This window comes from Anabrus simplex, chromosome 1, assembly GCF_040414725.1.
Source record: "Anabrus simplex isolate iqAnaSimp1 chromosome 1, ASM4041472v1, whole genome shotgun sequence".
Lineage (NCBI taxonomy): Eukaryota > Metazoa > Arthropoda > Insecta > Orthoptera > Tettigoniidae > Anabrus > Anabrus simplex.
This window is the reverse complement of record NC_090265.1, coordinates 940,673,613-940,701,422: the sequence shown is the minus strand read 5'-3', so window position 1 is coordinate 940,701,422 and position 27,810 is coordinate 940,673,613. Positions and strand designations below refer to the sequence as shown.

Genomic DNA, 27,810 nt, shown 5'->3' with positions numbered 1-27,810 from the left:
TTTCGTCGGTCGATTACGGAAATAACCGCGTATAGAAGGCGCTGAAAAAAATGACAAATGGACATTATTTAAAACCATTATTCAAGAAAAATGTGCTCATCACTTATTATATAATCTGAACTCGAAGCTGTAAGAAGACTCAAGACTAGATTGAAAGGGATTATCCAGCGGAGCTAAAGATTATAAGTTGGAAACGAAAGATAATTCGCGACTACACGCCAATCAGCTGATATCAAGATTGAATCGTTGCGCGGAAGATTAAATACGTAAAAAAAAAAGAGATAAATAGACTACAGTAGAACTACGCCACGAAGTGGCACAGGGCTTCAATAAAATTTTCCCGATACTGTTTAATGTTGAAGGACACCTACTGATCAGTTGTTGAGTGCATTTACACCAACAAAAAGATAGCGGAAAGAAATTTATTTTCAAATTGGAATATATACAGAACATCTGTCTTAGTCGATTTGGAACTAGTTTATTGGATCAACTGTACCCTAACGAAATCTATGCAATCTGAGCAACGCAAGAGATATATTAATTGGAAGATGTCAGCAATGAATCAAATATTCTATTATTGTTCTGTTTCATACGCACGAGTCTCCACCATGGGTCTGTAAGGAAGCAAGGCAATGCTGCTTGGATCTTGACAAGGCGATACGATGTTAGCTGTCCCGGATGACCAGTGATCAGTGTTGAGAAGCTACGATGTACCCGACCACTTGTGGAGGAACCAGATGACGAGATCCTAATCTCAGATGACCGGAGATGAGGAAACATCGAGACCATCTTGAGCAAAGCTAAGTCCATTATCTAAGTCGTTTTCGTAAGTAAGAGTATATTATTTCTTTTATTGCATGTTGATGTTTGTTTTGTGCGAAGACAGTGCGAAGATAAACGTCTAGCTGATGTGATTGGAAGTAGGTATTCATCCATATGGTATGTCAATTCCACTTGTAGGCGTGGTCACCAAGTGATTTTCCGATCGTAATGTTTTCCAGTGATAATGTGAGGAGAGATAGCTAGAGTTATTATTATTACCAGTGTTGAGTAAAGAGTGAAGTTGGCATTAATACCTGTGTGTCCTAATTTAATCAATGTCAATCAGTTCGAGATCGTATATAGGATGTGTTTTATGAAGGAATATGGCAGTAGACTACTCCAAGTTCATGTTAAATTTGGCACTATGACAGTAGTAAGTAAAGTAGGCATTTTATGAATGTCACGGCACGTTGATGTGCAAGTTAAGGTAGTGATTTACATATGATGAAGTGAAAGAGTTGTTATATATGAAATATGAGTATTAATTAACGCGTCATAGATATGATATAAGGATGTTAATGATTTATGATGGTGGTATTTATTGTTTTCTTCGAGAGAGAAATAGTCATAGTTGTGCGAAGTGAGATCTAGTCATTTCAAATGATGTTTCGGAGAGTGTCACAGAATTCTCGCCAATTCCATGTAATAATTCTGGATCATACGCATTGTACATAGCTTAGGATATGATCTCGAGACGAGTAGTGCAATGTTTTTTATCCATGTTAGGATTACCTAGAGAATCATATATGTACTCAAGATAAGATTTGAGCCTTCACTGATTTACTTAGGATGAACTTGAAAACTCTCACGATGTATAACTTTATTTCTGGACAAATTTCAACCTAATAGGCTGATCACTGGTGACATAGAATTTCAAGGGAGAATTATTGTTTTTTTTTAGTCGGAGATAGTGTCATCTGACCAAGTAGATTTTCCGTTGATAGTATGTGTTATGATAGCTACATATGATATGTGTGGTGACGTTTTTTTTGCAACCATGTACGCACGTAGTCTGATAATCAATAAGCTAAGGTCATTTTACCTTAAGTTCATAAATTAAATCTTGCGATAACGTTACTTGTAGGGTGATTACAACTTACAATGGACGTAGCTTAGCTTATGATGTGTGACACAAGGAAATATGAGCGTCTAAGAGGCAACTAAGTAGGCGGAAGTGAATGTTTAAAATGTAAAACATACAAGAGAGTACTTGTCAAATCAAAGGAAGAAGAGCTTTGTGATAGCCTTTATTGAGAATTTTAAACCTGCATCTAGACAAACAGTCAGTGAAAATTAAGTAATGTGACAGTTTATAGAGTAAGGAATAGGTGATAACTAACAGAATCTAATGCTTATCCCAAGAATAATTGATTCAGACAACTTGAACTCCATTTCTTGACTGAACATTAACTCGGCAATTCTACTAGCGTTTCTTTATTTTTTCAAGAGAGTATCACTAGAAATTCTGTAAATAGTAGTTAATACAATTTTTATTTTTCTTCTTTGAGGATGTATCCTATATTCTCAGTATACTTGATTTTAATGTTTATTTTCTTGCCAGTATGGCACATGTAAATACCATTATCTGTATTCACATTAATTTATTTTATTATTCGCCCAACTTTGTGAGTGAGTTGTATACGAAGGAAAACATAGCTTTTTCAAAAGTTTCCCAGATGTTACATAGAATTTATTCTAATAATTTATGATTTTGGAGATCAATGGGCTTATGAAAGGAAATAATATGATCCGAGAAGACATTTATTTAGGATGAATTTGGAAGATGTAATTTTTCTGAAATGTTGTTGACGGATATAGACTATAGGGTTGACAGTGAGTCACTCATTTCAAGAACTATTTCATTGGTAAAAATTTGAGATAATTTTCTTGAATATTTGACTTTATATTTAAAATAAATATGGAATAGTGAAACCTAAACACTCTTTCTCTGTGTTCTTAGAATAAGAATTAGTTGTAAGACTGTAGTAGTTTCAAGCGAGGACAATTTCTCTAAGAGCTAATAAGAGTATGGTATCTAACTAGATACGAGTAAGAGAAGTCTTTCTGCGTTAGTTAGAAACTACCATTAATCGACCTGGACGTTCTTCTATTACGGAACTCACACCCGTAAAACTCAGTCACCGGATTAATTGAATTTAGAGCTAGTCAGGATCTCTTGTGTCCATGCCTGGACGCGGGAACGGCGCAATATTGCCTGCCTGAATGCCAGGAAAGTTATTTTTGAGTTACTGGATTTTTGGAAAAAGCCTGAATTAATTAAAAAATGTACACTGCAAAATGTAGAAAAACATTTTTTTTCCCGGCCACTTTACAGTTTTTTGCATGAATGGAACATTGCCAAATACTGATCGGCTGTATCCACTCCATGCATAAACTGTTTATAATCAATAATGCTTACAGGTTTCAATTTTATTTTCCCAAACCTGTTCGGTACTTCAGCCAATTCTGCAGAATGTACAGTTGAAACCACGGTAATTACTTTTTTGTCCTTCCATGAACATAGCAGTACTTCATTGTCCCTATCGAAAGTCATTTCTCCTGTTTTCAACTTCTGCCTTTCACTGAATTCTGTCTTATTGACCCACATACAGCCGTTTATTGTTCACGCAGTTCCTTGGCTAAGCCTACATTATTGTAAAAATTGTCCATGTACACTGTATACCCCTGCCCAAGGTAGGGATCAAATAAGTCAAATATAGTGTCCTGCATGCTTATGCTACTTGTGTCATAGATTTTCAACTTACATATGTACCCTGCAGGGGATTCACACACCATCCTTACCAAAATCCCATACATGGTAATTTTTCCTGGATTAAGAACTCTGAAACGCAAGCGGCTCCTCCTAGCTAGCACTTCTTCATCAAGGCCGATTTTCCAATCTGGAGTGTACACAACTGAAAACTGGTCACTGAGCCTTTTGAGAATCGGCCTAATTTTGTATACAATTAAATTAAAAATTAAGAGTAAAATATTTCCACCTTTTCAATACAAAATCAAGTAATGTGGGTTACATTACTGAAGAAACATTTATTGGAACTACAGTAGAGTATCGTTAATCCAAACTAATTGGGACCGGAGTCTGTTCGGATTAGGCGGAAAATATTTTCCAATAATAATAATACTGTTTTTACGTCTCCTAATTACTTTTATGGTTTCCGGAGACACCTAGGTGCCGGGATTTTCTACCGTAGGAGTTCTTTTACGTGCCAGTAAATCTACTTACATGAGGCTGACGTATTTGAGCACCTTCAAATTTTATTTATTTATTTATTTATTTATTTATTTAATCGTGTCAGAAACATACATTATACTTACAATAATAATAACAGGACAATAACAAATCTGGTACTATAATCATTAATCATTTCTGATGATGGCAGGTAACGATGTGATTTAAGCTCTCCATAAATACAAAATTAATTAAATGTGGTGTGACCAGTAAGCGGCTAATTTACATGCTTCCTTGGTAGCGTCCATCACATTCTGGAGAGTGCAAGTAGTTGGACACAAGTTACAAACAAGGAGATGGCTCATTGTCTGTTCTTCACCACATTCACATATAGTGGAGTCACAGACAAAACCCCACTTTCTCATGTTGGTCTTTGTTCTTCCAAGTCCTGAACGCAACGTGTTGAGCATCTTCCATGTTGACCAGCTTTCCTCGTGGCCTGGAGGAAGTCTTTCGGAAGGCGTCATCCATCCTGCAAGGTGGCTAGATCTGGAACGTCATGAATTCACTCTAAAGTTCGATGGTGATTCAGTGAGGCTTTCAGTTGTATGGAGAAAGCTTTTCCTTGATTTGAGCCGTTGGGTTGCTGGATGGTACCCATTTAAAGTATGGGTCATCAGGTTCAGTGCTTTAGATTTCTCCAGTCTGGATGCACACTCACGGCGGATATCTGGAGGTGGGATACCTGCTAGACAATACACTTTATCAAGTGGTGTAGATCTCAAACATCCTGTAATGAGTCTGCAGGTTTCATTTAAGGCGACATCCACTTGATTAGCATGACTAGATCTACACCAGACAGGGCAGGCGTATTCTGCTGCTGAATAACAGAGGGCTATTGCTGATGTTCTTCAAATACCACCGGACTGAGCCAGGATCGAACCTGCCAAGCTGGGGTCAGAAGGCCAGCGCCTCAACCGCCTGACGAAAATAGTTTCTACAATACAATACAGTACATACTGTAATTTGAAATGTCCATTCTTTATGGTTACATTAACAAAATACTATATATAATTACAGTAGGGTAGTTAAGAACCCATAGAGGAGAAAATGACTAAAACTAGGTTAAAAATTGTCTCCTAAAACTGCTAAAATACTGTAGCAGGTTACAATTTTGCATTGTGCTCGGGATGCGAAGAGCTGCTTGTGATGTTTATTTAATAGTTCTGCCGCTCTCTCAGTGGTAGTGCCGCAGAACGTGAACACGTGACTCACAGCAGCACGCCACAGTTGTAAATGTCTCTGGGTGATACTGCCTCCGCAGTTAGCTGCTGGCTTTGTCTCAGCTTGTTAGCAGCACTATACTATGATAAATTCGATTAAGTTAAGGCTTGAAAATGGCAAGGAAACGAAAGCACAGGTCTTGTACCCTTAAAGAAAAACCTGAAGTGCTGAAGCAGTTGGATAAGGATGACAGTGCATCAAAATTATCTGTCGAGTTTGGTATTGGAAAAACTACGATTTCCGACTGGAAGAGAAACTTTTCTAAAATCAAACAGTTTTGAAAAGCATCGTCAACAGAGATCCTTAAAATCCACCAAACATCAAAAGTGTCCAAATTCGATAAACTTGATGAAGCGCTTTATTTATGGGTTTCACAGGAGAGGCAAAAAGGTACTCCGTTAAGTGGACCTCTTGTTCAAGAAAAGGTGCATCAGTTAAATACATTATTGAATGGAGATGTTTCATTCACTGCCATTACTGGATGGTTCGATGGAAGGAAAGGCATAGAATACATCAGTTAACAATAACAGGAGAACAGTTATCAGGTGATCATGCCGCTGCAGAAGATTACATCAGGGAATTTAATGACTTGGTAGCATCAGGAAATTATTCACCATAACAAGTGTATAACGACGATGAAACAGGTTTAAATTTCAAGGCCCTTCCCAGTAAAAGCCTTGCGTCTGTGGAGGAATCTCGTGCACCTGGGTTTAAGATGAGTAAGGAACGTGTTACTGTATTAGCATGTAGTAAATTTTTTTTGTTTACTCGGTCTGCCATCTAGTGGGCCTAGAGTAAAAAGGCAACGTTGAAATTGACGAGTAGACAGCCAGATGGTGTCAAATTGAAATGTCTGCACACGGTAGCTGAGGCCATATGATTGTTGTTATTATTATTATTATTATTATTATTATTATTATTATTATTATTATTATTATTATTATTATTATTATTATTATTATTATTAGCGTGCAGTACTGTTGCAGGAACAAATAAATTGCCCCTAATGGTTATCGGAAAGTCAGCAAAACCAAGGGCATTTAAAAACTGTAACATGAACACTCTTCCAGTTTACTACAGAAATCAAAGAAAGGCATCGATGAATGCACAACTTTTCAAGGAATGTTTTGAAAAACAGTTTGTTCCCTCAGTAAAAAGTTTTAGTGTAATAAGTGGTTTGCCTTCTCGGGCATTGCTTTTAATTGACAATGCTTCATCGCACCCAGCAGTGAGTGAATTAATTTGCGGTGAAATAAGAGCAATTTTCTTGCCTCCTAATGGTACGTCGATATTGCACCCAATGGACCAGGGCGTTCTGCAAAATGTAAAACTTGTCTATAAACGTAAACTTCTTAGGTACGTGATTGAGAACGACAGTTCACTTACTATTCTTCAACAACTGAAGAACGTGAATGTAAAGGACGTGGTATACTGGGCAGTAGAGACATGGGAGGGTGTCAGTGAGCACTTCATGAGGGAAAACATGGGAGAAATTGTTGCCGAGTCTCGCATTCATCGAGAGTCCAGCGGAAGCATCTGCAAATGTCAATCTCCTTGAAATTGTTCAACTACTTCCTGGGTGTGAGAAAGCCGATGAAAATGACATTAGTGAGTGGATGGAAGCTGACTGTCATCAATTACAAACAGACGAAGAAATTGTAGCTATGGTGGAGAAAGAATCTGGAGTTTATGAGGAACAGAGTGACGACGAAGAAGACCACAACTAGTGTCACGTTCAGATGCCGCGGCCGCCTTAGAACTTGCCGTACGCTACGTCGAGCAACACTCTGCTGCTACGCCCACTGACGTGATGTTTATGAGACGCTGGTTGAACACTGCATCTTCGAGTAGGTTCCAATCACTATGGCAAATGAAACTAACAGACTTTGCAAAGACCAGTGATTGATGATTTATGATGTGTAATTATGTTTACATTAAGATATTCTAGTAAAATGTGACTAATAAAATGCAAGTAAATCATTCTATAATATGTTCTTTCATTTCAATAAGGAGAATTTTTTTTAAAAACTTGAATATTTCAGTTCGGATCAACCAGACTTTCGGATTAACGGGACTCTAGCGTAGTTTCGACCTTTTTTCTTAAGGTCATCATCAGCCAAATCGCGAGTTGCACAATGTATCTGATAGTTCACAGAAATTGGTAAAAAAAGTCATGAAAACACAGTGGTTTGACACTATAAATGTGAAAAAGACAAAATTGTTGTAAAAGTTTTGGATAATGCATAAAAAGCATAAATTAATGCACTTAGCTGTTGAAGGAAGAATTCAAGAAGAATAATTTGGGCGTTGAAGATTTTTGAGGTTTGTATATATCACTTTTTTTTTTTTTTTTTTTTTTTTTGCGTATAGGCTATCAGGATTCCCCTTATAATGACTGCTGTCGCTAAAGTGCAAGAATGACGATACGTTTTCGAACTGGGTTTGTGACATGGTTTCCAAAAAAATTTGCAAGCCAAGAACAATGTCCTCTGTCTAGTACATTTTCAGATCTGGTTTTTGAATTATTTCAGTTACAAACATCAGTCCTAAAGACTTTTGATCTCATTGATGTCGACCGTTTTCCACGACTGAAAAATAGAATATCTAGCGAATGAGCGCGGTGCTGTACTAATAACTTGTTTTGCGTAAAGATTTTTCTGATGGCATGCATAGTCAAGGAAATAGTCATTTACAAATAAATTGACCAAAGGCGATTTCGTTGCTATTTTTTATGTCAACATTTAATCCTACCTGGCCAGTGAACTTGATTGCAGGCGTGCAAGAAGTTATTTGAATGTGCTCAATTCCACTTTGCCCATACTCTGATGTATCATCATCGAAATTGCTTTCGCTATCACTGAAATCAGGGATGAGTTCATTACCAGAATCATCATTTAGTACTATATCTTCAATTTCCTCACTTAGTATACTGTGTTTGCAACTCGTCATCTTATTGTGACACAATAACTCACTTCACTACACACCTTCACAAGAATACGACTGGCAAAGGTCCGTGTTTACTCAAAGAAAAAAGAAAGAAGACTTTGGAATGCACCATCTGTTCAGGTAGTCAAGGTGAGGGACTGTTCATTTACATGTCATCAATGGTTTTCAACACAAACTACGACTTTGTACAAATTTAACGCCAAATTCGGATACAGTCCCACACAGAGGCTGCTCTTAAATGCCTTAAGGCGTCTACGGGAGTCAATGTGTTAAGCGCCCAATAACCGCCACAAAAACAGTATGAAGATAGGAGAAAGTGGCAAGCATTCATATCACACCCAGCAAACCGAAGTTGGAGAAATTATGATGATGATAAAAAAATGTCATATCATTTTCATCCTTTCCTTTTTCTGAATTAGCTGAACAAATTCAATGTTGCATTCTTTCCAACAGCTCTTTTTCACTTATCTTTACAGCCAACAATTCTCTGTGAGCAATAAACAAATTGTTCAATAATAGAGTTATTATCAGTAATAATACATAGTCTGTTTGTTCCTCCGACTTAAAAAAAAATGCTATTTGTTTGGGATGTCGACCCATGTAGATCTTTTGCCCCTACTGGCACCGTATTGTATGAACCTGTGTGTAATTGGAATGGGGGTAGTGTGGAATGTTGTGTGTGAGGAAAGGAAGATTAAGGACGTCACAAACACCCAGTCCCCAGGCCAGGGATATTAATCATTACAATTAAAAACCGACCTGGCCGGGAATCGAACCTGGGGCCGCCGGCTGACAGGCGGGCATGTTGCCCCCTACACCGTGGGGCTGGACTTCCTCTGACTTAAACTTTCATAATTATTATCTCTGAGGCACATTTTAGACACACTTTAGACAAACTGTAGAATAACATTTGTTAAGTGTTTACTCAGCCTCTGGGCTGATGACCTAACAGAATTATTTTATAGGCAGATGTCTGAAATGTATGTATCTCCTTATATGATAGTAAATACACAACTTCCTACAAGCAAGTAAACAGTATTTTATCAGTCACTCTAGTCTTGACAGTTTAAACACAGACTATTACTGACGATCAGCTGGAAGCATATATTTTCTGTCCCATGAATTCTACGCTATGCACAGGTTTTACAGATAATCCACTACCGTACAGTCTCACAGTACACTATTAAACAACAAACAATAAGCAGACATAATGATGGCCTTTTGGGTTTGTGGCATGTGATATGAAAACCTGTTAGAAATCTTGACATTTTCTCTGCTTCCTCGGAAGTAAATTAATATCTTATTTCATATTGCATACATCCAAAAGACTTGCATCTAGTACTCCAGGCCATAAAAGCACAAATCAAAACATTTTTAAATACTCACTGGCAATGCCCGTTTCATAGACATTGATTGTAAAATAGCCTCCACAGGCTTCCCTGGGGTCAGCTGGGCACTTCATATTGCAAGATGAATCAGGGAGGCGTGATGTGGACGGAGGCTCATCATTTCCACAGAAACATTCGGTTCTAAAAAATCAGAACCAAACTTGGTATCAATAAATACATACAGATTCATAATTGAACAAATGGAAGAAGAGATTGAAGCAAGACAAAACTTCTAATTAAACAGCGAGTCTGAAATACAAGGTTAATGAAGAAACAAGAACTTCCTCTCTCTCTCTCTCTCTCTTCCTCTCCAGCATTTTTACCATCAAACGGAGTCCGCTATTCGGTAACTTTTTTGCCATTTGGTCCTTTCTAGGATTTCTTGAGTGGTAAGGCCCATACCACACGCATATCTTCCATACTGTTGTCAATTCACTGCTTCGGTGGTCAGTCATGTGTGTACATCGTCTACGAAATATACAATAGCCGCTAAAGTTTAATATTGTTTAACATGTTCCCTGAGACACTGAATTTTGATAACTTAATTTTACGTCATATCAGCCCACCAGTGACCCGATGCTGCCTTTAGTTATTACTGGTTTGGGTCACCGGTGACCTGATGAATTTGACTGCTGGTGCACCTGTGTGCGTTACTGTTGAGGAGACATTCCAACGTATTTACCTCTGCTATAGCTGTCCAATTCAAGAAGTGCATGATCCAGAAATGACCCCAAAAGTAAATGTTAGTTTTTCGTTCATTGATCTGTTTCTATGGGAATATGATAGGCTTATGTTAATTATTTTCATATTATACTTAACAACAAAATAATATCACAAAAGAAAAATAACATAAATTAAAAACAATATTTACTAGATACCAAAGAAAATGAAACAGCTATTTACAGTTAAAACGGAACAAAAATGTAACATCACTTGCCTTTTTTAAAAGAAAAGTCACCAAGCAAAATTACCGATTTTCAGAATAAATATAACACAAAAACTGTCACTGTTGCATTTTACATATTCACTGGCACTTTTTCACATGAGTTTCACTGAAGCACTCGATACACATTTTTGTTGCTCTTGGGACACACTGCACAGAATGTCACCACCTTCTTTGTTTTGTTGTTGACAGTTTTCTTACCATGCTGTGCAAGTAATTTCTTGTAGCACATTGTGCAGTGTGGTCACATTTTGCTAGCTGGTCCTTCCACTTTGCCCAGCGTGTGCATGTGTCCTGTTCCTCTTTAGAGGTGTACAAGATGTAGCAGTACTGTACTGTCATAGAGAGAAGGCAAGAGAATCCTTGAAATGACAGCAAGATTCTTTTTCTTTCCAGAACCGTACTTGGAGTGTAGGATCCAGGCATTTACAACTGAAATTCCCAGGAAAAGTTCAATAACAATTTTTCTCCACCATTTGACACCCTTTCTCAATGGGTTGTAATGTGACGACATTTGGTCACCAAGATCAACACTCATTTTGATCTTGTAGTGCAACATGGATTTCAGCTTCAAAATTGGATCTCCTTTCCTGTTCCTTTTCTGGTATCTTCCAGATTATCACCATAATCAGGTACAGTGAACATCATCAAGACTCTCGTCTTGTCCATCAACTTCATTATTTTGACTCCTTTTCCATTCTCCACTCTACAAATCCCCCCCACCCTTTAAGACGCTTATTAACCGTATCTTTGGGGGGACCACTTTTATTGGGACGAATTGTTCTACAGTGAAGAGTTTCCTTGTCCAATAGAATCTGTGCCAATGGAACACTTGTATAAAAATTTTCAGCGAGCAACATGCAAATTTTCCCAACAATGGTTCACACATTTCCATGACGAGTACTTCAGTGTGACCTGTCCCTTGTAATTCATCATCTTTCCCTTGATAAACTCTTACAGCAAGTGTATACACATTGTAGAGTTTAATTCCATACTTATGCGACTTGTTCGGAATATACTGCCTGAAAAGCAATCTTCTCCTCCACAGCACCATAGACTCGTCTATTACAACATTTCTCCCAAGGGTTAAAGCATTCTGAAAATTTTCCTGAAGCTTGTCTACTAGAGATTTAACTTTGTATACTCCTAAGCACGTAAGTCCGTACACTAAGGGTACAACCTTACTCTTTCTCCCCGGTAATGTAAAGGTAGTGATTTATAGTTACTTTTCTTACTGTTGGTTTTTCTTCAGTGTCGCTAACCATATAGTTTAGGAACCCTACTTGCCGATACGACATCTTACAGTTACCGTTACTCTGGCACGTTGGCAACATTCTGTCATGGTTGTTGCCTGAATTATAAAATTGCCACTGCAGTACTCTTATTAAAGTCACTAGTGGTACATTTGCGAGTATATTTAAAGCATATTTTCATTTTCTGTGGGATTGTAAATCTATTTGGCTAATACCAGGTAAGTAGAACCATGTCATGTTCAAATAATGCATTTAATAACATAGTTTGTGTGAAATGATGAACACATCATTTTATTAATTACGGTCCTTTTTCGTCCAATACTGACTTTACAAAGGTAAAAAATGAGAGTATCCTCCTAATTCAATACAATAAATATTCCGTCATTAGACGGAGTAAACAAATTCAAACATGTTTCGGCTCGTTTGAGCCATCTTCAGTGAAAAATGAGGGGAGTTTGAAATAATTTACATAATATAAGTTGAAAAAATGCTTAAAAAAACATAATGAAGGAGCAAATGAAAACACTAACAAAAGAGAGCCTAGATGGAAACAAAATTAGCACTATTGTATATTTACATCAATATGCGGAGCAAAAAACAACTCACTGCGACAAAATTCAGTGAAAAGGTGTTAATTTAAAATAATAATTGAAACTAAAAACTGTGTTAACCTAAGAAAACAAAGGAATGAAAAAACAAATGATGCAGATGGAAATGAACAATAGTAGCACATGGTGAGGTTGTGGACCTCATAGATTACAAAAATGTTGTTTAGTAACAATAACAAAACAGGTTGAAATCACTGTCGAAAATCATCCTTGTAGAAACCCATCACATTAAATTGGTCAGGAGGGGAGCGGGAGCAAACATTTTTGAGAAACCAAGCCTGATATAACGTGCAGGCGAAAAGCCTGTGACAAGGAAAAAACACCAATGAAATTTCAAGCTTTAGAAACAGCAGCATTCTCAATATCTTCTCAATCTAGCGGTCCCTTTCTTGATTATTGTTTCATAATGTTGGCTGGTGTCTTGCCTTATTATAAAGGGTCGGAAGGGCTGCGATATAAAATTGAGAAGCTGTGTTAGGTAGAAGACAGATGCATAGTAAACTGTAAGTGATCTAGTGGAAACCGTCAATGAAGTTCTAATCTGTAATGGAAAAATGAGGTTGTGTGAGAAACGTGGTTTGATAAGTAAAAAGTGTAGAATGGGTGTGAAGAAAGCTTAAACCTACAGTGTTTAGCAGGTGGTTGTCTTCTCATTTTTACTTATCACCCCACGTTTCTCACACAACCTCATTTTTCCATTACAGATTAGAACTTCATTGACGGTTTCCACTAGATCACGTACAGTTTACTATGCATCTGTCTTCTACCTAACACAGCTTCTCAATTTTATATCGCGGCCCTTCCGACCCTTTATAATAAGGCAAGACACCAGCCAACATTATGAAACAATAATCAAGAAAGGGACCGCTAGATTGAGAAAATATTGAGAATGCTGCTGTTTCTAAAGCTTTAAATTTCATTGGTGTTTTTCCCTTGTCACAGGCTTTTCGCCACTAGTAGTGTTCTAGTATTGTAGGCCGCATTTATCAACATGAAAAGAAGAAGGCTTTTGTAGTGAAAAATAGTGCTGTAACAATAATCATGGTAAGAAAATAAAGAATACGTTTTGCATTATTACCGGTATTTAATCTGATGTAGGGATTTTATCGCAATTCTGTCTTTGAATTACATGTCTGACTTCTCAGATTTTTCTTCAGATGACAATAATGAAGAATTATTCCAAGAGAGAGGAAACCCATTCTTAGAACTTAGCAACAAAGCTTTTAACCCTCCACTACTCGAGCGGGGTATTACATTACCCCAACCTTTGGAAAACGGCTGCAGATTTTTTTCTGTCATGGACTGTACACTGGGCTGTTGTGTACCTTTCAAGGATAATGTGTGTGGCACAACCCGAGCTGTCTGTCATAAGTCTTTGTGTGTTCCTGGCAGTGACACAAAGTTGACTGGGGTAACATATTGCCCCATTCGAGCATTGCCGTTAGTAAATTGGTAGACTCATGTTTTGTTAATTTTCATTCTTGTGTGTGTGTGTGTGTGTGTGTGTGTGTATTGTGAGAATGACTAGTTACTGTAGTGTAGACGGTAAATACGAGTCGTGATATAGCCGGGAATATTAGCAAGGACCGGGAACAAATTCGTCAACTCCTTTCTGAATTATCTGATGAAGAATTAGCAGATTAAGAAGATGACGGTGAAGAGGACAATATAGAAACATCAGAGCATGATTCACTCTCAGAATAGGATGTTAGTGACTTACGAAGAGGACTGTGCCAATACATCAGGGAGTGAAAATGACAACGGTTCAAACAGGCCCTGCCAAAACTACATATATGGACGTGATGGTGAGACTAAATGGAGCACCGTAGTGCCTCCTAAAAACACTCGTACTCGTGCTCACAACAAAGTTTCATCGTACTTGCCTGGCTCTAGGCTGAAAACACGTGGCGTTATGGATCCAGCGATATTGTTAATTATTTTTATTGATGACAGCATTATACGAATAATAGTTTCTTCTAAAAATATTTTCATACAAAGAATAGGGACAGACAAATTTTTCACGAGACAGATGGCAAACCAACATGAGAAGAGGAAGTAAGACCCCTAATTGGTCTTCTATTATTATCTGATTTGTGGGACACCACTGGGTTTGGTGTTGAAATTTTCCACAACACAATGTCTTACAACCGATTCCACTTTTTGCTACGGTGTCTCAGATTTGATGATGTCCGAGATCGAAATAATCAACGTCAAATTGACAAAGTGGCTGCAATTAAGAAAATGTTGGAAATCTTTGTAGAAAACTGTAAATCATGCTATTCAGTTGGGGAGTACGTCACTACTGATGAGCAATTACAGAAGTTTAGGGGACGTTGCCCATTCACACAGTACTTGCCTAATAAGCCCGGAAAGTATGGCTTAAAAGTATTAGCACTTTCTGATGCTCGAACATTCTATGTATTGAACATGGAAATATACTCAGGGAAACAGCCTGACAGTCTATTTCAACTGTCCAACCACCCTACAGACATTGTCATGAGATTATTAGAGCTGCTTTTGTGTACAGGTCGCAATCTTCCAAGTGACAACTGGTACACAAGCTTTCCACTGGCATATGACCTTCTGCGAAAAGGAATAACCATTTGTGGAACCCTCAGGTACAATAAGAGGGAAATTCCATATGATTACTAAAGAAGGGACAAATAATAAGGAGTAGCAAGTTTGTATTTTGTAGTGACAGCACTCTTGTGGCGTACAGGCCGAAGAAAAACAAGGCGGTGTTACTGGTGACAACAATGTTTCACGATGACCAAATAGATGAGAGCACTGGAGATCAAATGAAGCCGATTATAAACACTTTCTACAACGAAACATAGGGGGCCTTAGACGCGGTGGATGAAAAGAGCGCAAGTTTGCCTCGCAGTATCAGAGTGAAAACCTTGCAAATGAGTTCAAATGGTAAGGAAGAAATTTCCCAGACCTCTCTCACTCCATCCTTGAAGAGAAAAACACCAGGATAATCCGGACGATGTGCTGTATGTCCTAGAAGTCGGGACAGAATAAGCAGAAACTCTTGTGTGCTGTGTGAAATGTATGTGTGCCAAAACCATTTATGTACCGTGTGTGAAGGATGCCTCAACAAGAAAACCGAATGTGACTAAAAGAGACTAAACGTCAGTGTTCAAATAGTAATGAAGTGCAATTGATTTTCATAGTTCTAGTTTTTAAGACTAGAAGAGCTCAAGTGTTATTATGAACGAGATTTTCAGCTTTGAAGTTATGGAAGATACATATTTTCTTTATGGTGAATATATTAATGGCAATAATGGGAGTTACATTGTGTTTTATTTATTTGGAGGGCCTATAGTCAGGTGAGTCATGAAAAGAGCATAATTTCATTTTTAAGTTACAGTAAATATACATGAAAGAATGGGGTTATATTTTACCCCACGCGAGCACTGGCGTGACAAAACTCAGCGCGATTACTGGAGGGTTAAAATGTGATTCCGTCTAACAAAACACACTGTTGAGGTTATGGAAGGTAGACTTCGAGACTCTCTAACGAGACGATCGAATAGAAACCAGCCACTTACTCCGACGTTTCAGTGTTTTATGGCCGGTTTCTGGAATGACAGTTATCTGTAGATGCGTAGTTATCAGTGATTTAACATGGTGATACCGGACGTTTAAAATGAGTTTCTGAAACAACAGTTATCGGCTTCTTCAGAGTTATCTGCGCAATGACTGCTAACTGCAGTTAGTGCTGCAGTCACCTCTATGTTAGAAATGATTCCAACAAATCAGTTTCGTAAACATTATCAAGTGATAATGAACTGACTATAATATATTTACAGTCATTCATTGTAGTTTTAACGTGCTTGGGTCTGCTGGAGTTGACAATATTTCGGTCAGTACGTTTACATCCACGTTATCACTGGCTTTAGTCACTGATTCCACTGGTATCGAGTCAATCTGTCCCAGCTGTTACGGTTACAATCTCCTCGGAGCATGACGCCTCAACTGTAGATATATCTTCCAATATGGGAAATGAATCGTCAAAATAGAACTCAAATCAAATGGATTTTCAACAGACTCAAATTGATTTTTCAGTGCAGCTATAATGTTAAGATTTCTTTCGTCAAGCTTTGAATCATGAGTTCCAACAACGGTTAGTGAATGCCCAATCTGAAATTATGGAGTATTTACCATTAATATTTACATTTGTACTATATGCTGAATAATAAATAATGATTTTTTTAAATGTTATTACATCTTTTAACCGGTGATGTGAGGTCTCATAGACTCACAATAAACATAACACATCTGGACTTCTTTAATTAAAAATCTTGCAGGGAGCTGTAGTTTATGTTACCTTCTTATCTGTGGACATCACGTCAGCAATTACGAGAGTATTTTTATCAATGCATATTGCGTGGTCAGTGTAAGTAAAACATCTCAAATGACTAGTCCGTTGTAGTTATTAAGAAATACAAATCCTCAGTTCGAGGAGTACATTAGGGAACTACTAATGAAAAGTGTAGTGTATGGCTTTTTTCTTTTGGTTATTGAAGACTGCAGTTTGTAACCTTTTTCGTGTTGATCAAGTTGTGCCATGCACGTTTTTCATTTATATCAGTATTATTTTTGTTTACACTTGTGTTCTGGATCGGTGAAAAGTGATCTGTTTGGTCAATGTGATGTATTTGTACAATTTTACTGACGACAACGATCAAGGTGAAATTTAAGATCATGCCTGCGTACTGTGAAAAAGAAAGAAGGGGAAATATAACTTTTACATTATTAGATCAGATATATTCATATTATGAGAGATTATTACATGCTGAATCTGATTGAAATGACTGTGTACATGTTTGCTAACCAGTTCTCGCTATAGAAAACTTTTGCTAGGGAAATAACGTGTCTTTACTACCAACAAACTCCTGATTAGTACGAATTTCCCACGCTGTTTACGTCGTTACCAAGCAAAATTCTATGAAGACGGATCAAAGTTGATCTGGATCATGAGATCCGAGATCAACGTTATACAACACAACGAGCACCTTGGAAAGGATCACTATCTGATCTCAAATCAAAATTGATCTCAGATCAGCTATGTTTATACAACCGGCCCTAAAAGAAATAACTTCATTCTAAAACTTAAAATTCTTACAGGTGCTGATTTGATATTTGCCACAAACTTGAAGAGAAATCAAGATTATCATGGTGCTATGAACAGAGAGAAATTTCAGATGTGGGTGGAAACACAATTAATCGTAGGATTAAGAAATATAGGACTTTGTATTATTGTAATGGATAATGCAACATATCACTGTAAGCTTATGGAGCATCAACTGACAATGAAATGGAGGAAGGATCAATTAGTGGTAATTATACTAGGCCTACAATGAATATTTTCTTCTACTGAATGATATTTAATGATGTTACAGAATTTAATTTTTATTTTTCCTTTAATTTATAGTCATGGTTGAGGTAGAATGGGGTGTCTCCACCAGAAAATGCAGTGGGGACAGTGCACTTCCTTGTTGAACTCCACTCTTGGTCTCAAACCATGATGATCGACCTTCCCCAATTTGTACACAGCTAGTACAGTCTTTGTACAACATCTGAATTTTCCTTACCAGTCCTTCAGGCACATTTCTTTTCCTCAGGCACTCCCAGATCTTATCTCTTATAACATTACCATAGGCCTTTTTTATATCCAGGAATACAAAGACCAGGTTCTTGTCTTTCTCCCAATACTCTTCCATCAGCATGCAGGTGCTAAAAATTAGATCTATTGTTGATCTGCTACTTCTGGATTCATATCGCTCCTCCTGTAAGTGTGGTTTAATGATGGTTCTCAATCTCCTTTCTATGATGTTCTCTGTAATTTTTAGCCCATGAGACAGCAGTGTTATTCCTCTATAGCTGGTGGGTTTCCGTCTGCTACATTTCTTAAATATGGGAATTATAACACACTTGCTCCAATCTGCAGGTATTTTGTTGCCTGTCCATATGGCATTTAGTACTCTATGCAGCCACTGTATACCCTGGATGCCTGCTGCCTTTATTATGTCCGCATTCACTTCATCTGCACCTGAAGATTTTCTTTTAGGCATAGATTTTAAGGCTGTCTCAGTTTCTGTCCAGTTGATGGGAGGTTCCTCATTATAGTCTTGGATTTCTGGTTCTGTAATTTGTTCTTGAACTGGTCTATTCAGTAGGTGGTCAAAATGGTTCTTCAGGACTTCTCTCATGTCAGTTTCTGTCCTAACTAGATTTCCATTTTCATCTTCAAGTGCCTTTACGGTATTCATTGGTTTCCTTTTACCTCTGATAACACTATACAGTAGTTTCTTATTGCCTCTGGTGTCTTACTCCAGTTTCAGAGTGAATATATTCCATGCCATGGTCTTTCCATAAACATAAATGGTGAAGCTTATATAAAGAAAGGGGTACGACAGGGATGTAATTTGTCACCAGTGCTGTTCAACCTGTATACTGAGAAAGACATTGAGGAATGTAAAGAAGATATGGAAGGGATAAAGATAAATGGAGCAGAAATAAAAATGATAAGATTTGCTGATGACATAGTTGTCATAGAGGACAATGAAGAGAAACTACAAAGTGCATTAATAAGAATGAATAAGATATTGTGAGATAAGTATAACATGAAAATTAATACAAAAGAGACCGAAATTATGGTATGCAACCACCAGCATATTGCAGTCGACATCAGAATTAATGATATACAATTAAGGCAAGTAAATGTCTCTACCTACTTAGGAAGTAAAATCACTCCAGTTGGCAAAAGTTCAGTCGACATAAAGAATAGAATTTCCCAAGCAAGAAAAGGATACTACTTACATCAAGGAATTTAAATGTGGAGACCAAGAAGAGATTTATTAAGTGCTTTGTCTGAAGTGTGGCCTTGTATGGTTCAGAAACTGGACTATTAGTGCAGGCGATAAGAAACGTCTGGAAGCATTTGAGATGTGGTGCTGGAGGAGGATGGAAAAGATCTCATGGACAGCAAAACTCACCAATGAAGAAGTTCTTAGATGAATAGGTGAAAAAAAGATCCTTTTTAGCAACAATAAGAAAGAGAAGAGACCAATTAATTGGCCATTTCTATAGGCACAATGGTTTCATAGTTAATGTCATGGAAGGAATGATTCAAGGTAAAAGAGGAAGACCTAGACTGCAATATTCAAGACAGATCAGAGATGACGTAGGAACAGGTTCATATGTGGAAATGAAGAGATCAGCGGATTAGAGAGAATGGAGAAGACGAATTGCTAACAACCAATCTTAGGATTGAGAATTGAGAAGAATTCAAAATATGATGACGAAGAATGAATGAATGGATGTGAATTTAAAACAATCAGTGGATCCGACCCGCAATGTCTCGCATTCACAGAAACTGACGTGAAACAATAGTATTACTGACTAAAGGGACTGCGTCTAGAGCATAATACCGAATCAATGATGCTTTTAGTCTAAAGGGGTCCAAAATCCAAGTCATCGGCCCTCATAATGGTACTTATCGCTAGGAAAGTAGAACCATGGTATTTGTCATGTTGCGGTACTAACAAAAAGTAGCGTAGACTCGCGGCATTCCACACAGTATGGTACTACTCACAGGTAAGGAAATTCGCACATGTAATACAGACCTATGGTGTTTCACACATTGCGGTGCCATGTACAGGCAACGCAAACCTATGGTGTTCATCACATACGTGTACTAACCACAGGGACCCGCACTATCCCGTGGTGTTCCTCATATAGTGGGTACTAATCATAGGCAAGCCAGAACCATGGTGTCGCTCCTAAAGTGGTACTAATCACAGGTACTGTAGAAGCCGGCAACACACTCAGTTTCTACTAATCACAAACCTATTTGGTATCTAACATAGTGGGACTACACGCAAGTAAAGCAACCCATGGTGTTCCCCGCGTGGTGGTACTAATCACAAGTAGTTTCATCGTTCTAATACAATCCCATCTCGGTCGTCCCTTTTAGTAACCTCTTATGACAGGCAGGGGATACCGTGGGTGTATTCTTCGTCTGCGTCCCCCACACACAAGGGGCGTTTCTGATCTTTGCCTCATCTCTAGTAAGATCTGGTTTATTTTTTTCCCAATCCCTTTCTTTCTGCAAGAGATTTCTTTCCCCGATTGCTGCTCTCCTCTTTCGTTCCACCACAGTGTTTCCTTCTCCCTCATTTTCATACTTGTCTTTCCACAATCTTCTGTTGCTTCCTTAACCAATGTGTCCCTTAGTCTGGTCCATTCTGCCTCTCCATTTTTCCTTTCATCTCTTGGTAACAGGGTGTTTATCCTGTTCTGACACTCAGTTCTCTTATCTGTTTTCTGGTGTTCCCGTGCTTTGATTTTTGGCATTTTCCTATGAAGTTAAAACAATCAGTGGATCCGACCCTCAAGGCCCTACATTCCTAGAAACTAGTGTTAAATAATAGTATTACTGACCAAGGGACTGTGACCAGAGCACAATACTGAACCGATGATGCTTGTAATCGAAACAAGTCCAAAATCCAGGTCATCGGCCCCTCAAAATGGTACTTATCGCTAGGAAAATAGAACCATGCTATTTGTCATGTTGCGGTATGACTCGCAGTATTCCACACATTAGGGTACTATTGAGAGGTAATGAAATTCGCACATGTAACACAGACCTATGGTGTTTCGCACACTGCAGCGCTATTTACAGGCAACGCAAACCGATGGCGTTCCTCACAAAAGTGGACTAACCACAGGGACCCACACTATCCCGTAGTGTTCCTCACATAGTGCGTACTAAGCATAGGCAAGGCAGAACCATGGTGTCGCTAATCCCATGGTGTTGTGCATATAGGGGTACGTACTGTAGAAGCCGCCAACGTACTCTGTTGCTAATAATCACAAACCTATCGGGTACCTAACATAGTGGTACTACGCGCAAGTAAAAGCGACCCATGGTGCTCCCTGCGTGGTGGTACTAATCACAAGTAGTTTCATGGTTCTAATTTGATCAGCCCATGTTCGCCCTTTTTAGTCACCTCTTCCGGCAGGGGATACTGTGGGTGAATTCTTCGTTTGTGTCCCCCACCCACAGGGGGGGGGTCTCTTCTTGAACCAACCATATTTCGCCACCAACCCATTCCTCACAGAGAAGTCAAGATGTTCACCTTCTATATTTCAGCATATCCATGAGGTCCCATTACATTCTCAGACTCTAATATATCTACTAAATGCTGTAACATTGTCTCCATCTTCTTTGGTTAAAATGGAGAGCTGGAAATTATATCCTATAAAGTGATTATATAACGCATTCACTACGTTAAAAGGGTTGATTTTTATAGGTAAAAGCTTACTTTGGAACGACCCGTACTCAACTCACAATGCCTCACTGCACTCCCATTGCTGTCTCCCTACTCTCTCTCTCCCCCTCTCTTGCTTCTCCTTACATTTAGCAAGCAAGATAGTGAACTTAATCTTTTTACTGTGTAAAAGAACATTTTAACACTTATCCATTGTATGTTTTTATGTCATGACTTGACAATTTTTATAAAATTTCTGGCTGAAGATGACCACATGAGGTCGAAACCAGTCCCAAAATAATTTAGCTCTTATATTACTAACAAAGTATTGAATAGGTGGAACCATTTTTAGCTTTTAATTTGTAATTGCATTTCAATACCAATCACTATGAAACTTACTGTATTTCACCGCAAATTCATCATACCTTTTACACCAAAATTTTCGGAAAAAATGTAGGGTGTGACCATTACGTGAAGAATTTTTAATACCAATATTAGTATTACTCAAAAAAGTAATTTATAACTAAATTGTATTTAATGTAAGTGTTAGGTGCATGTAATACTCGCATATACACATAAAAATAATTAAAACAGTATAAATCAAACATATAAATAAATGATACCGCTGTACGTACAACACATAACAATTAGAGTATGGTTCCAATGTACGGGAACCTCACAAAAATGACTTGATTCGAGAACCTGAAAAAAGTCCAATGAAAAATAGCACGATTTGCAGTTTGACAACTTAGTCGCAAAACGATGTACAATTTATTCACCAGTGATATTATGAGTTCCCATTTGAAATATGTAAGGCTGTAAGTTATCGGTTGTCGGCAACGTTGCTGGAAAATACCGCCACTGCGCACACTTGTCTACTGCTAAAGCTTTCAAAGCCTTGTAACCAGTGTATCAGAACATAGGCAAGCGGCAACAAAATGCGTCACTGAGAATCTAATTCACGAAAAAAAGTTAATATTTGTTCTTGTCACTGGTAACATCGAAATGAATGTCCTATTTTCAGATGTACAGATACATGTGTTTGTGAGTGATGTGAGTACTGTTCTGTACACAAGCGTGCGTGAGAATTTAAGTTTTATTTTGTTTTTTTGGTGTGTTTGTGGAAATATTTTGTTTTTTAATAAAATAATACTGTTGCGGGAAGTTAAGTACGTATATAAATATACGACACAAATCAGTATAATTGAATGAGTACTTGTACTCGTGCCAAGAACTTATACTGATTATACCGTAATAATAATAATAACTTAAATGTTTCCACCTTTTCAATACAATATATTCACAAATTTACAAAATTATACGGTACTAGTTTCGACCCATCTAGGGGTCATCATCAGCCGTATTGAAGCAAAGATCATTTGTGGCGAAATCCTAAGACAATATTATTTTAAAGAATAACAAGTGAAATGAGATGTTATGGTAATAGTTAATAATACAAGGAATATACATAATAAGAGGTTTTTAACAAAGAATAAAGTATAAATGGGGTGTTGTAAAAATTATAATCATGGAAATCAGTAAGTTCTTGTATTGAAATGAAATATGGCTTAGGAAGAGGGCTTAAGGTGGGGCTGAAGGGTGCCCTCTTCCTAAGCCATATTTCATTTCAATACAAGAACTTACTGATTTCCATGATTATAATTTTTACAACACCCCATTTATACTTTATTCTTTGTTAAAAACCTCTTATTATGTATATTCCTTGTATTATTAACTATTACCATAACATCTCATTTCACTTGTTATTCTTTAAAATAATATTGTCTTAGGATTTCGCCACAAATGATCTTTGCTTCAATACGGCTGATGATGACCCCTAGATGGGTCGAAACTAGTACCGTATAATTTTGTAAATTTGTGAATATATTGTATTGAAAAGGTGGAAACATTTAAGTTATTATTATTATTACTTATATATTGTTCAATACGGACCAAAAACATGAAATTCATAACCATCAATGATTATACCGTGACAAATTCTAGACCTTCAAAACATTCTCCACTCTACTTTGGCGTCCGACCGCAGCGCATGACCTTGAATGTGCCGCGCTGATCACCAAGAGCTGGCGGCTTTCTACTACAAATCTATTCGTCTGCGACTTCAAGTTATTTTTGATCTTCGTATATTAGTTGATAGTGTTGTGACTTTGTGTATGACAGAATGTGGTGTCGTGTCTTTGTGCCTATCAAAGTGTGAAACTGACCTCTCTATATTCATAAACATTGTACATGTTTTTACGGCTGATGATGACCTGGACTAAGGTCGAAACCGGTCCCATTTAAATAGGAATGTGATTACTGCATTTCTTTCTTTTAAGTATTGAATAGGTTGAACCTCCTTTTCAATCATTTAATTTTTAACACCATGTATGGTCGTCAAAGGGGTTATGGTCGTCAAAGGGGGGTTTCCAGGATGCCGAGTCTCAAAGTACTTAGTTTTGTCGTATGATATGTGTAAACCTGCCCTCACCGCTATCTCGTGCAGGGCTTCAATAGCAATGACAGCATCCTTAGAGTTGTTGGTTAGGATTGCAATGTCATCTGCGAATGCTAGGCACCTGATCTCAATCTTTCGGGTCCCGGCTCCAATGGTAACTGGTTTGATTTCTAGATTCCTCAGTGTACATTCCCAGTTCTTGATGACTTTATCAAGCACTAGATTAAACAGAATGGGTGAGAGGCCATCACCCTGTCGTACTCCAGTTTTTATCTTGAAACTCCGAGATAGTTCTCCCCTGAACTTCACCTTAGATGTTGTATCCGTAAGAGTCTGTTGGATGAGGGTGCGTGTGTTGTAATCAACACCTCGTTCTTGCAGTACGGAGAAGAGTGTCTGGCGGTCGATGGAATCATAAGCTTTTTTAAAGTCGACGAAAACCACAGCGATGTTCATACTCCTTACTTGTTTTAGTTGGAGAATGGTTTTTAGGTTGAAGATCTGCTCGGTACAGGACCTTCCCCGCCGAAATCCTCCTTGATATTCACCAATCGTTCGATCACATTGGCTTTCTACATTGTCCAGTAAAATCCTTGACAGCACTTTGTATGCTACTGACAGCAGAGATATCCCTCGGTAGTTGTTGACATCACTGCAGTCACCTTTTTTATGTAAAGGGTGTATGATAGCTGATTTCCAGTCATCAGGGATCCTGCCAGTCTCCCAGCAGTCGATCAAGATCTGGTGTATGGCCTCTGTGATCGTATTTCCACCTGCTTTTAGAGCTTCCGCAATGATGGCATCTTCCCCGCGTGCCTTGCAGTTCTTAATATGTCTGATGGCATTAGCAACTTGCTGCTTTGTTGGTGGGTTAGATGGGAGGTGTATCTCTGGAGGGTCTTCAACAGGTAATCTTTCTGTGGGCTCTTCGCAATTGAGCAGCTGCTCAAAGTAGTTTGCCAAAAGTTCCACGTTCCGGCGGTTACAGGTGACCAACTCCCCGTCCGTATTCTTAAAGTGAAGACATTGTGGTTTATAACCCGAGAGTTCCTCTTTGAAGGCCCGATAAAAGTTCCTGGTGTTGTACATTTTGAATTCTTCATCTAACTTCTCCAGTCTTGACCGATCGTAAGATCTTTTCACACGTCTGATGGTCTTACTCGACAGTTTCCGCATCATTCTGAAATTTTCCCAGTCTTCCTTTCGTTTAGTCGAGTACCACTTCGTCCACGCTGCGGCGCGCTCATCAACTGCAAGATCGCATTCAGTATTCCACCATCTATGTCGTCTCTTCCTTCGAGGTTATCCGAGGTTATTGGTCGTTTCGCATATGGTGGACTTCAGTTGGTTCCAGTCTTTCATATCTTTCTGCAAGATGTCAGTTGCAAAACGTTCTTTATTCTCCGACAGGAATTGGGGATCAATCCTTAGTGGAACTGTGGTAGAAGGTATATTTCGTTTGGGCAGTAATCTGGTCTTTATTTGTGTGAAGAAATGGTCAGAATCAACATTCCAACCTTTACGAACTCTGACATTCATGATCTCTTTCCTGCATTTTACACTGATTGCAACATGATCGATTTGAAATGATCCTATAGCTGCGTTCGGTGATTGCCAGGTGGTCTGGTATTTTGGGTTTCTGGGGTAAACTGTGGACATGATCTTCAACTGATATAATCTACACAGTTCAATTAAGCGCTTGCCGTTGGTGTTTGTTCATCTATGTTCTGTGTAAGGCCCCAGTATATCTTGGTACTGTCGTTCTTTTCCCAGTTGAGCGTTGAGGTCACCTACGAGTATTTTGACATGGTGACCGGGGATCTTACCGATCTCGTCTTCTAGCATCTGCCAGAAACTTTGGGTCTTTTCAGGGTTCTTCTTATTGTCATCATTAACTGGAGCATGTGCATTTACAATAGAGTATCCCTTGTTGCCACATCTTAGAGAAAACACAGAGATGCGTTCGCTAGCTGATGTAAATCCAATGACAGAATCCATTATATCACGTCGTACTAAAAAAGCTGTACCAAAAACACTGGAGCCATGTGTGTTCTTAGACGCTGGTTTCCCCTTGATTACTCTATAACCTTCTGACTCAAAAGCCACATCATCAGTAAATCGGGTTTCTTGGACTGCTGTTATTGCAATTTTGCGCTTATGCAGGATGTCGGTCAATTGCTTGAGTTTTTCGGTCTTACAGAGGGTTTGAATATTGATAGTTCCAAAGTATGTGACAGTTTTGGGTCTCAATAGGTTGGTGATATTGGGGAACTCCGACTTTCCCCGCACGATGAGGTCAGGCTCCCCAGAATCCGAAGGCCTGAATGCGCCACCATTGGTGACGGGAGATTGGATACTCCCTGGGGTAGTGACATCTGCGTCGTCGTTTATCATCGTATGCGAACTAGTAAAGAAATTTACTAGGGGTGAAGATTAAACGCCTTCAGGGTTGGCCACTCCAAATCTTATTCAGGAGCATTGATAATAATAATAATAATAATAATAAAAAAGAATCTATATATACTAATTTGATACAAAACGACTAATCTACCCCACCCTGTCCTTGTATTCACCACATGACCGTCACAACAGATAGTTGCTGCGAGAAGCGCTGACTTCGCGTTGCAACAGATTCAGCTCATGTTCTTGTTTACACAGCTGCTTACTTCGCATTCCTTGTTCCTTGACCCACTTTCTCTGGATTCAAGCACACCAAATGACAACAATTTCATACTATCCTGCAATATCGCAATCAGTAAGGCGTCTACATTTCCAACTTACCATATCATTTACCTGCTCAACAAACTCGTTAACCCAATGCTTTTTGTTATCACTTGGTCTTACTTAACCTCCAGGCTCGAATTCTACCTTCTTCACTCTGTACACATCACCAGCACTTCACTTACTGTTAAATTTACCATACAAACTCCACCCACTGAATATCATCATACTATTAACCAAGCCTCCTTTACATTCTGACTCATCTCTCCCCATTAACCCACCCTTGTTCTTATAAAGTCCCAACACTTTACACATCTCCAATAGTCCACTTACCATTAACTTTACCGTACAATCTCCATCCACTAAGTATCATCATACTGTTAAACAAGATCCCCACAAACATACGTAAACACACAACCCCATTCCAAACACCTACCCACATATTCCCTTATTTTTCAGATTTTACACTTAGTTCATTCCAGATTTTAATGTTAATTGTGTGTTTGTACAGTAGTTTTCATGTTAATTGTGTGTTTTTACATCTGTTTAGTTATTAGATGTATTACATTACGGCTAACGATGGCCAGCCCAGGTCGAAACTAGTCCCTAGTTTAGTAATGTAATTCAAGAATATTGCATAATATAGTATTGAAAAAGGTGGACCATACAACATTAATTAATTAACTATTATTGCATCAAGGAAGTTTGCAACTAGAATAAAGAGATTCAACATATGGAGGTTAAACAATGAAAACAGAAGGAAAGAATTTAGTTTGGAGTTGAAAAATCGGTTTGAAAGTCCTTTCAAATCTCGAGACAGAGTTGAGTATGGAAAGAACTTGAGAAAATGTTAAGAACACTTATATACAAATGTGTGAAAAAGTAATTGGTTATCGAAGCTATCAACAGATAGACT

At 38.2% G+C, this 27,810-nt stretch overlaps 1 protein-coding gene across 1 annotated transcript in view; it reads right to left on the bottom strand.

Moving 5' to 3' along the window:
• oxt (Xylosyltransferase oxt) overlaps window positions 1–27,810 on the bottom strand; it is a 355,491-nt gene that overhangs the window by 291,845 nt on the left and 35,836 nt on the right. The window contains exon 4 of the mRNA XM_067136675.2: window positions 9,629–9,771. Coding sequence (XP_066992776.2) covers window positions 9,629–9,771 — 143 coding nt within the window. The remainder of the gene's footprint in view (window positions 1–9,628; window positions 9,772–27,810) is intronic.